The following is a 12,340-nucleotide window of genomic DNA, read 5'->3' as shown; positions in this document are numbered from 1 at the left end:
AGATTGTTACATACCTTTGCGTCGCGGTAGTCGGATGCAAAAGGTCATTATTAATTTAAGTTATCGGAAATATAAGTTCTGTTATTGTGTTCTTATTTAATGGAACACTATAAATATTTGGTTCAATAATATTGTCGAAGGTTTTACTCTTAATATTATTTTCCTTAACAGTTTAGCGAATGATTTGTCAGAAGTTACCTTCATCTGTGTCATGGCTCACCGGAATATAAAATAGTACGCGATGCCGCTGTTAGGAAAAAGTACCTCCAAAGTTTTATCGATGACATCTTAAAGTGGAGTACCATTTCTGTCATGTTTGATCATAAGAATATCTCGTCTGCTGTAGAATTTTTGATTCCGTGAGAGCAATGCCTCAAGATCGCAGCAATCTACAGGCAAATCTGTTTGAGATCAGTTTTATAATTTATTCGTATGATGGTCATAAACAGGTAGAATTATACACGTTCATCATTTTTTTCAAACCCATTCATCATCAACAGCCTATTACATCCACTGCTGGACTAAAGACCTCTCCCAACTCGAGGATGTGAGGATTTGGAATCACCACGCTGGGCTGGCGGGTTGGTGTCTGGTGATCGCAGTATATGGTAGTAGTAGCACAGAGAATGCTGCAGCCCGCTCCCCGTAATATTCATTGAGTCGCCTCGTACTATACTTGCGTTAAGAAAAAAGGGGTGGTGAGAACTGTATTCTGACATTTCGTTACCACACCTACTACGTGAGAACCTCTCTCCTAGAATGAGTAGGGGTTTAGGCCGTAGTCCACCACGTTGTCCAAACGCGGATAGTTGGACACACGTTTGCGTTGTTTAATATGTTCATGTGGGATTTTAAAAACGAAGTTTAGAATATTTACGACTGGGATCCCCAACTGTGGGTACACCGTACAACGATTAATATATATTGTGTGGAGCGTCTCAACATCCAGTTACGTTAACAGGGACGCCTTTTTCAGAAAAAGTACGAGATATATAGCACAAGCAGTGTTCACTGTTCGTCGTCCATTTTGACACTGATGATCCTGGTGTCTCCTTTCGCAATTTAAGACGCAGGGGCGGAATCGGCGGCGCCGCCATTATGTTCTTGTGACAATGTATTATATGTATTATAAAAAAAAATATCCCGGGAAATTGTAATCCGATACAACTAGGAGAAACAAAAGATTAGATTACTTCGATCACGATTTGAAAGGTAGTAATAAAGAACCAATACATCGGTGTAACAGTTAAGGATCCATGTTAGAACAATTGAAATGTTAAATAACAATGAGCTCCTGTGCTGAGGTCAGAATATGAATGAATGCCCACGGGTTTGGAGATAACTAATTATCGTACGATCTCAGGGTTAATTTAGAGGTGGCCATTTACGAATGTTCCAAAGCACCCAATAGATAATAGTTCTACGCATTTAAATTGGAAAGAGAATCACCCAGGATATTCAGTGTCAAAATTGTAATAAAAAATAATTTTGCGTAATTGAAATCGACAATGTATTACACTAAATTCTTTTATATGATATGTAAATTGGTTTTTTAGGAAAATATCCTAGAACGTAAGACCGTCACATCTATTGGCTGCATTTATACACGCATGCGGTGGATAGTGGCTAGTTTTATTTTTATTGGTTGCAGTCCTTATGTTTATGTTATTCCTAGTTTTAACATAGTAAATATAACTCGCTTGGAACTGCAGATTTTACACAAAAAATGACTTCCTGATGTAGTTTGATGGGGAACTTAATTTCATCGAAACTTAGTTTTAAAGTCACGCAACGCTTTGTACTTATTTTGGTGCTAATCCTAAGATATCTTTCGCAGGACGATGATGATGATGACGAGCCGGAACATGATGAAAGGCTATGGGTAAGTCAATTAGTGAAATATAATTAGATCGTCGTCGACCTCCCTGGCGGAGTGGTTTGCTTATATATGTGGGCCTTATCTGATCTTTGGAGTATGGGTTTTAATAGTACAGCCATACCTCAAACCACCAGCAAACCTCCAACATCTTTAACTGCATCAAAACCTACCTCCAGGTGACATTGCGGCGAAGAGTTTATTTATCTATTTGGGTTCACAAACAAAAACACAGTATCACATTATACACTGGTATACATAGTAAAAATACACACTGCGGCGTCAACCGCGTAAACCACATAGTACAAGAAAATTTTGTTAAGTTGACTGGTTTAAAACCTAATAACAAACATTATTGTAAAAACAATTTACATATGAATACAAACAAAAAAAAAATGTCGAAAGGAAATCTTATAATTATTTATTTATTATTATTTATCTGTAATAGTAATTGATTATTATCCTGTCTATCTAACTTGTAGTCTAATAAAATAAAAATCAAAACGAACGGTCCCAAAATGGCCGGGACAACTTACTTTGAGGATGTCTGCCATACAGTGCCCGTCAGTAACTCTAAATAAATATTATAAATGCGAAAGTATGTCCTTCGGTTTGTTTCGTATGTTGAGCTCAACTATTGCACTGATTTTAATAAAATGCGGGATATTTATAGCTTGTATCTTGGAGAGAGCGAAAATGATAAAACAATAATAATAAATATCCTCAAAATAAAGTAAAAAGCCAACAAGATTGCTTTGAGCACTCTTGAGCGGCCTGCATAACGAGTGCCGAAAACGAGGGACACAAATAAATAAAACTTCGATCATATCAGTATCGCATTTATGCCTTTTGAGGTATTTCATAAGAAAATCGATAAAACCATCGTCTTGAAAAATAAAACGGTACCAATTACAACTAAGTCTAGGTTATAGCTATATGATTGCCTGCATGTAACCTTGCTAACGTCGCGTCGTTAGGAACGGAAGAAGTATGAATAAGTAATAGTAAGTGGAAGAAAATAATTTCATTCGATACATGAGAAGTATTAGTACGTGGTGTTTGTAAATTTTTAAATGAATTGAAACGTATACCAAAAATGGGAACAATAAAGCGAAGAGTGAAAAGTGAACATAAAAAATGTGGTCTTCATTTGTGACAAAGACATTGTAATAGTTTTCACGTGACAGTTCTCGTCAGAAGTTTTAGTTTGGTGTTTATGTATTTGTGAATAATTCAAACTTAATATATAAACGTGAGAGTTTTTGCATTCGATAAGAGCTCTGAAATGTAGAGTCGATTGGTGTAAAAAGTGAAGATGACAAAAGTGGACTTAGTCTTAGTGACATTATAATAGTTTAAACGTGGCAATTTTGAATAAGCATTACGTCTGTAGGCTGTCGCTTTTTGTTTTCATCATATCCCAAAGTAACTGAACTGCACGCTATTTCGTGGTTAAGCTGCCCGGTTCACTAACTTTCCCAACTCGTCTTCATACAAAACGCATAACTTGATAGCGACAGTTGTCAACTCATCGCATATTTTTTATATAGGTATAACAGGTGGCATCGTTTAGCAACTGTTTTAAAATTTAATCTGGCAGCAGTTCTTCTAACTATCGGCCGAATATTGGGAGGTTCTTCGTAGTCGCGTATTACCAGCGCGATTTCTTCCAATTCATAGTAACCAATTCGTAGTAGAAACACAAACGGCTAAACTCACATAGGTCTGTTAAAATACACTTTTGATTGTTTTTCCATACCAGTGATGCCCACTCTCTTCGTCCGCATTTATTGCGGCTTCGACTTTTGACAACTCCCATGGGAACCGTTTGATTTCCTGAGATAATAAAGGCTATCTATGTATGCTATAAAGTACTATACGTCCTTTCAAGTAATTATGAAAATGTACTTAGTTGGTTGTATAGTACCACAAACAAACATACTTTTGCGTTTATAATTATAGTTAGAACTTAATAACAAAATAATTTACAAACATTACACAAGTTTGCGAAACATTCGACACCCAAGACAAAAACCAAATAGATAATACGATGGATTTGTGTAAATGTTAAACAGAAATTATTACCTATTTCTGATTATTGTATTTTTATTCTTTAAATTGTAATGTAATATATATTTTATTTTTTAAAACATTTGCACACTGTCTCTTACAGTCGATTGTGAAGGGTCTGTTTAGTGAAATGTTTACTTGTTATGTACCCAAAATTAGGCAAATAATTAAATATTATATTATTATTTGTGTCTTATAACATTCCAGAGAAAAAGAAGATACGAGCCCCCACCGCCGCAGTCCGCAAAGAAGTTCTGCCCAGACGGTAGCGTTATGACAAGTTCGGGGTCCGAATGGTCCGCCATCCACTCAAGCATCTCGCTACAAAACGCTAACCTTCAGGGACCTCCTGATATGAAGCAATGGCTACAAAGGTATAATATCTTCTATAAAAAAAAGGCAAAGATGGAGGCTAAAAACCATTTTCTCTTATTTTGGAAAAGTTAAAATATTGGGTTTATTTCATCAGCTTTCAGATATATTAATTGTAACGCAAGCCCGGGTTTTCGGCTTCTATGGTAGTAACACAACTGTATAGTATTAGAGGCGATTGTTGTAAATTAACAATATCAGTTGGTATATTATTGCATAAGGAATAGGATTTTTGTTATGGAAGAGACTCCGTACTAGTACTACTAGGTTCGCCAAAAACATAAAAGAGGTTACACTATAGAGTCCTTATTGTAAAATTATTAACGTTCGCAGTGCACTTTTCTGGGTTTCGATTAATGGTATTTTTCCTTACATTTTTATTGATAGAAAACCGAATCGAACTTTATCAAGAATTAACACATTTTTGATCTTGTTGACTGGACTATGGGTCCCTGTAAGAAGATTCTTAAGTTACTCCAGATTGCCAAATCTAAAACTTCAGTCTTGGAAAACGAACCCTTATCTTAGATTAAATATCGCCAGAGGTTATAAGATACTGCATAAATTCACACCAATTTTTCTTCTCTAACTTTCGAAATTGATATTTTTTTCAGCCTTTACTTCAACCTGCTTATTTTTAATGGTTACATATTATGATACTCTAAAATTTTCTGTCAAGCGATCAGCAACATTGTATATTCACAGTGTTTATTTTCGTACACAATATAAAAGATCGTTTTGTTGATATCAGAAATAGTCAAAAAAATTACTCATTCATATCCGGTGATCTTTTTTACCGAACCAAAAATTACCATAGATAAAATGCAAAGTGATCGCTTAGGCTTTCAATCTAATTCAGGATTTTAAAATTTGGTTGTATTGATAACGACGCTTCCTTCACAGATAAGATTTCCTTTGCAATGCCAATGAGATGGTATAATTTTTCCAAATGTCAAATGGATACAATGCCTTTATAGAAAAAGATCCGGTATAAGAAATTTATACCCTCATCTGTTATTTATAAGTGATCAGAAATAAGTAAAAATAATAATCTCATTGACATATCGCGTATAGGTTGCGCTTTCATCTCTCATGAGATAGAAAAATGAATTTTAAAATGTAAACTGTAGATATTCAAAAGAGCAACTGCTGAGTTTCTTGCCGGCTTGTTCTCGGTAGAATCTGGCTTCCGAACCGGTGGTAGAGTCACTACACACAGACAGACTTGACGTTTCAAAAGTGCTTATATTAGGCAAACTTGAAATAAATGAATTTTTAATTTTTAATTTAATCAAATCTCGTGCGGTTAATATGATAATACTTTTTTTAAAATTAAATTTATTAAATTTACTTCCCTCATTAGTTATTTAAAAAATCTTACACCAGTTGAGGCAAAATACCCTGCAGGTTTGAAAAGGGAAAGGTTGCCTTTGACCAACTGTGGATAGACTCTCATCAGTTTTTTGATCATATGTTATATGAAATGAAAGCTTTTTTATTCTGTATCTTAATGTATTAGTTTGCCTCATTTAAAACTTATCCTATTATGGTTGCTTAGATCCTAGGTGTTAATTTTAAATGCGAGCGGCAAGTGATACACTTGTCTTGTACGCGCAACTTCACGCCACAGTAAATATATACTTTAATGTACTGTGTCCATGCGACAGACAATGATGAAGCTAGGAGTGAGACAGGAGTGTCCAACAGCTGCTTTGTAAAGAAACATCGAACATTCGCTTTAACATTGCAAAAAAACATATTTTGTAACGCAACGCATCTCTGTCACTCGTGCCGCTCGCGTTTACGATTTTGGTATAACATATGACCAAATAACTAATGAGATTATATCAATAACATTTAGGTACTCACCTGCTTATAACTGGCCACACAGTTGGCCACAGGGGGAACAAGGCAACCATAATAGGATAAGTAAATGAGGCAAACTAATACATTAAGATACAGAATAAAAAAGCTTTCATTTCATATGATCAAAAAACTGATGAGAGTCTATCCACAGTTGGTCAAAGGCAACCTTTCCCTTTTCAAACCTGCAGGGTATTTTGCCCTATACTAATAAATAAATAATAATATAATAATAAATAAACTACTACAATACACACATCAGATATCGCGAGTTTACAAAATTTAAAGACTACACCTTCAAAACAGTTATTTCAAAGATAACTTATTGAAAATGTAAATTTTAATCCTCACCTTAATTGAATACCACACCTCTCCGAAATAAACTGCTCCTACGGGACGCACTAAAAACAAAAAGAAAAGCTGACAAAGTCGCGGGCAATTGACGTATAATTGTTAACCAAAAAACTAATGTTGGTGTCTCTAACGTCCAACCCTTGTTCCAACTCTGTTCTCTTACCGTCTCTAGGATACCACTCTGTTATATATTTGATACGGAACCCTTTCTGAACGCCACCTTCTCCCATTTGACCCTGTCTTCATTCTGGAAAGTTCCTGACGGGTTCGTTAGAAATTCATGATTTATATTCCATGGCACTACGACAAACGACGTCGGAGTAAATCTGTATGCGCACAAATTTGATCTGGTTTCTCATAATACAGTTTTCAGTGTCTGGAAACAACATTTATCCGTTGTGTTCTTTTAACAGACGAATTTCTTTTTCGCGGTAATTGTGATTTGTGGTAAATTTTTATGCATTTTGCGTAATATTTGAAGACTTGGGACGGTGAGAAAATATTATCGAAAATCTATTTAACAGGTATTTATGTTTTGTTTAGCCCTTGACTTAATTTATAATTAAAAAAAAATCATTAACATTAAGCAAATCAACAGTAATCTGTAAATATTACTACAAATTTATATGTGTCAGTCTCCTGCCTAATATATTAAAAAATGCTTTTACAAAATAGTCTTTGGCACTGTGGAGATAATTTTCGTAACTTAACTCTCTCTTAATCTTACTTATTTGCTACATACATTACGTAAAAATATTGTTATAAGTCACAATAGAACATATCGCTAGCGAGCACACTAAGCTGAGCTTGTTATTGTGCGCGCTAGCAAGTCTCGATTTGTCAGTACTTTTAACCGAAAAAGTTTATAGTGATGATATCACTGTTTTTAAATTTTCAAAGCAATACGTTTATGTATTTTAAATAACTTCCTAAATTCAGTGTACCTTTAGTTTCTTTGATTTCTCAATCGCCAAGAAATCTATAACTGAGGAATTAATTGGTATTCGTATTTTGGCAGTAGCTGTTAATAAAATCTTCAATGTGTCAAATTTATATGATTCAGGCAGGCATAATTTAAAAATCTGCTTTTACAAAAACGGTCTTCGACCTGTCTAGATTATTTTCGCAACTTAACTTTGTCACTTAATCTTTTATTATGTTGCTGTTTTTTTGTCTGGTTCCTTTAGAATCTTTAACCCATTACCGGCCCACTACAGGCACGGCACCACGCTGGGATTCGAACTCGCCCCCCCCAAAAGTGAGTTTGAAGTCTTTACCCACTGAAGTTGTTTTTCTTAACAGGTTCCTCCAGTGGTCCAATGGTGAGAAGACTCAAGTGATAGATGCTTTCATTAACCTTTGCTCACCGAGTCACGTTCGCTACATGATGAAGTCAATCGAGCCGCTGTTCCAAAGGGATTTCATCTCTCTACTGCCCAAGGAATTGGCACTTACCGTGCTAGGATATTTGCAGCCTAAAGATCTCCTCCGCGCCGCACAGACTTGCCGTTATTGGAGGTAAGAAGACTTTCTTAACACTTATACCCTAAATCTACTACAACTATCTATTGACGGCCAGGTGCAAGGCCGTGGGTTCGATTCCCACAACTGGAAAACTGTTTGTGTGATGAACATAAATGTTTTTCAGTGTCTGGGTGTTTATCTGTTTATTTATAACTATTTATGTATATTATTCCTAAAAATATTCATCAGTCCACTTAGTACCCAGAACACAAGCTACGCTTACTTTTGGGTTTGGTGGCGATACGTGTATTGTCTAATAAAAAATAATAGATAAAAAATACAAGATTCAATAATGAAGAGAATCATTCTCGGCATACGCAGAACACGAAAATGTAGAAATTTAACGCTATAAATCCTGAATTTATAAATTTTATGACTAGTTTTTGAGAAATTTTATAATATTGCCAAATAGTGTTTTGCATTTTTATCCAACTTTGTTTATTAGTAGTAAACTACCGCATAAAAGCACAAGATATGATAATATTCTTCAACTAGAATTAAAATAATCACTAAATCAATTCATACATACAATCGTAAATATTTGTTACGAGATTTTCGTTTTATCAGAATTTTCGAGACATTAACATTTTATAAAGTTACTAGCTGTTGCCCGCGATGTCTGCTTTTGATTTTGTTTTTTGATGTGGCATTAAATTTAGTTGTGGATCCAAAAAAAATTAAAGTATTCAGTATCGCTAAGCCTTAAATGAGGGGCTTGCTGCTGTCCGCTGAGGAGTTCTATCCTCTATCTCCAACCATAGTTTGGGTAAAATTAAACTCATATTATAACCTCTATAGTACACAAATAATTATTTAAATCGGTTATAATTTGTCGGAGTTATGGTGTAAAATCGTCAAACACTCATCCCCTCTCCCAAAGGAACCGAGCTTAATGTCGGGATAAAAAGTATCCTATATTACTTCTAACACTTCCAAGAATATGTGTACGAACTTTCATGAGGATTGGTTAAGAAGTTTTTGCGTGAAAGCGTAACAAACAAACTTACATACACATTTATAATATCATAAAGTTATAATATGTACCTCTGTTTTAAGAGTGTAGACTAGTGCCCAGAAGTGGGACATTGATAGGATATCATAAATAGACTATCTTCCTCCCATCAACAGATTACTAGTTATTGCATCTTGAATATTCAGTCGTCTAAGTGTCTGTGAAAAAGCTTTAACACAAGAATTGGGAGCCTATGTTCGCGATCGCAATATAAGTGACGCAATATCTTATTATGATTAAGGACAGATAATCACTGTTTAAAAACAATAACACTTTATGATAGTTTTTTTATTGGACTGTATAATATTTAGAGCATTATTGGTCGAAGGAACCTTTCTTAGGCAGGTAAATACTGATTACAATACAAGGTATATTTCATACTATGATTAATTTTCCACAGGTTCCTTGCAGATGACAATCTCCTTTGGAAAGAGCAGTGTCGTCGCGTTGGCCTAACAACTCTCAAGAAGATGCCCAGATCGTTTCCACGTTATGAGAGTCCCTGGAAGACAGCCTTTATGCGTCAGTCCATGATCCAAGAAAACTGGCTCCACAAGCCAGTGGTCACCCCGATAGTGATGCGAGGTCACGATGAGCACGTCATTACTTGCTTGCAGTTTTATGGCAACCGCATACTCAGCGGCAGTGATGACACCACGCTTAAAGTCTGGTCGGCCATTAATGGGAAGGTAAGTATAGTGTTAAGCGACTCAGGGATAGTGCCTCAATTTCCACGTACTCATCGTAATGAGTTCGAGGAAATGAAGCCAAATGATAAGTTATTATCTGCACTCAATGGAAAACTTTACGACATTTACTTAAATACAGTTTCACCACTTCTCTTTTTTAGACTTTTCAGCAGGGCTAGCACAGGGAGTAGACAAAAATTATATTCCCTGATTATATCATTTGTATCCAGCAATATGGGACGTAACGTATATAATACCCTCCATTTTTCAAACCCATAGACACTTCAGTTTCGCAACGCCGTTTCTAGTATGGATTCTCCGATAACTGATTCGATAACCTTTTCGATTGACTTATCTGTGGTTAAAATCAATTAGTATTTGAAAACTAAGGCCCGCACTGCGAAAAACGGAACGGTCAATTTTTACCTACTGTTTATTTATTTATTTGCGAATAAATATCCTCGCTATATGAGGCAGATTTCATGAAGCTTACGGTTTAAACTTCTAAAATGGGTAGCAAAATATTCCCGCACATTTTCACCTGCACCATATCTAGTAAATTTCAAACAACGGTTTTTTTTACCGCGTGAAATTTAAATCGCAAGTGCGTGCTACACGCAGTGCAGTTTTAGCAGTGCGGGCTAGTTAATAGTGACAAAAGAAGTCAAGTTCTCCCTGTAATTCCACTGTAATTAAAACTTCCAGTGTCTTCGCACGCTCGTCGGTCATTCTGGAGGTGTTTGGTCGTCCCAAATGGTGGGCGATCTGGTCATCAGCGGTTCCACGGACCGAACCCTTCGTGTCTGGAGCGCTAAGACAGGTCACTGCTTGAAGGTTCTTGCCGGGCACACATCCACCGTGCGCTGCATGCATCTTCATCAGAACAAGTAAGGACATTGCGACATAGGTTTTTTAATAAAAAATGTATATGCTTTGATCATTCATATACTGGATATGCTGTCGGTCATATAGTGTCCATGATAAATAAGAAGTCATCCGCAGTTTGGTAATCTATTTTCGTTAGTTTGCTCATTACAAAATGTACAAGTGACGGATTATATGTAAATAAGAACTTACATATTTATAGGTTATAGTCAACATTTTTAACATAAATAAGAAAAGAAGGACACTTTTTGTCTTAGAATTTGTATGGGACTGCACATCTAAATACATTATTGATCGAAGATTTTTTCAACTACCATTTTCATTGAATCCAATACGCAAGCGAACTCGTTACAAACAAACTGTTACATCTTAAGGTGTGATTCAAAGCGAAGATAAAGCTAAGCGAGAGGATATCATTGCTATGCGAACATTAAACTTGTTAAGTAAAACTTTCTAAAGTTTTTATGATTATTTGGTACCTTACGTTGCAAACAAATATGAATTGCTTCGCGTAAATATTTTATATACAAAAAATGGTATTGCCTAACCAATTATCATTTGTAGAATATACAAGTAATTTTGCATTATTAAAAACACAATAAATAAATATATTATATAAACTACGACAATACACACATCGCAATCTAGTTCCAAAGTAAGCGTAGCTTGTGTTATGGGTACTCAGATAACTGATGAATAATTTTTATGAATAATATACATTAATATTTATAATATATAGATAAACACCCAGACACTGAAAAACATTCATGTTCATCACACAAATATTGTCCAGTTGTGGGAATCGAACCCACGGCCTTGGACTCAGAAAGCAGGGTCGCTGCCCACTGCGCCAATCGGCCGTCAAATTGCATTGCACAATGCATTGAGCGAAATTGATTTGATTTAAGAGGTTTCTTGCACTTTTTCATAACAACATTAATTTTGATCGTCTATCGCAGGTTCAGTTATTTTAGCGATTTGGATCTATTCAGCGTACGTTATTCTAATTTACTCTGCGATTGAACTTGATTGACTATGGGATGTTGTAAAAGAGCAATTGCTGAGTTTCTTGCCGGCTTCTAAGCGATATAATCAGCTTTTCGGACCAGTGTAGGGTAGGTCGGTCGGTAGTAGGGTCACTACAAGCAGACAGAGTTGACATTTTAAAATTTGCTAATTAAAATTTTTTGGATATCATATTTTATTTTACATTTGAGACAATGTATCTATCTATATTACACATAATATGTATTTTATTATAAATTGTTTAATACCGATGCATCAATATCGTACGCGTTGCTTATTTTCTTCAGAGTTTATAATTGTAAATCTCATGCTGGGAATTCAAAAACCGCCATTTATACGCGTAGGAAGGAGCTAAAAATAATATCCCCCTGTTACATCCCTTGATACGGGATATAAGTTACGTCCACCTGCCAAAGCACAGCAGCTGGGAATAGGAGATGCTAACCTTGTTTATTATTCCACATATATTATTTGGATATTATTTCCACTTTTGACGACCTCACTAACGCAACGGTGAGCGCTGTGAATTTAAGTAGGAGTACCCGGGTTCGATTCCCGGCAGATGCAAATTGGGAATTTATAATTTCTGAATTTTCTCTGGTGTGGTTACCGACAAAGACCATGGCTACCATAGTCACTAACAGGTTATCCCGCTATTATCTTGGGCTG

General features: G+C 35.6%; 1 protein-coding gene across 3 annotated transcripts in view; it reads left to right on the top strand.

Annotated features, from left to right (window-relative positions):
* Positions 1–12,340, top strand: part of LOC120636378 (F-box/WD repeat-containing protein 7) — a 43,002-nt gene that overhangs the window by 23,806 nt on the left and 6,856 nt on the right. For all 3 annotated transcript variants that reach the window (XM_039907831.1, XM_039907832.1, XM_039907833.1), the window contains exons 4-8: positions 1,838–1,882; positions 4,154–4,320; positions 7,838–8,053; positions 9,472–9,760; positions 10,466–10,647. In XM_039907831.1, coding sequence (XP_039763765.1) covers positions 1,838–1,882; positions 4,154–4,320; positions 7,838–8,053; positions 9,472–9,760; positions 10,466–10,647 — 899 coding nt within the window. The remainder of the gene's footprint in view (positions 1–1,837; positions 1,883–4,153; positions 4,321–7,837; positions 8,054–9,471; positions 9,761–10,465; positions 10,648–12,340) is intronic.

The sequence above is a fragment of the Pararge aegeria genome, chromosome Z, assembly GCF_905163445.1.
Source record: "Pararge aegeria chromosome Z, ilParAegt1.1, whole genome shotgun sequence".
Lineage (NCBI taxonomy): Eukaryota > Metazoa > Arthropoda > Insecta > Lepidoptera > Nymphalidae > Pararge > Pararge aegeria.
Note: the sequence above shows the minus strand (reverse complement) of the source record. Positions and strands in the feature narration are given on the sequence as shown.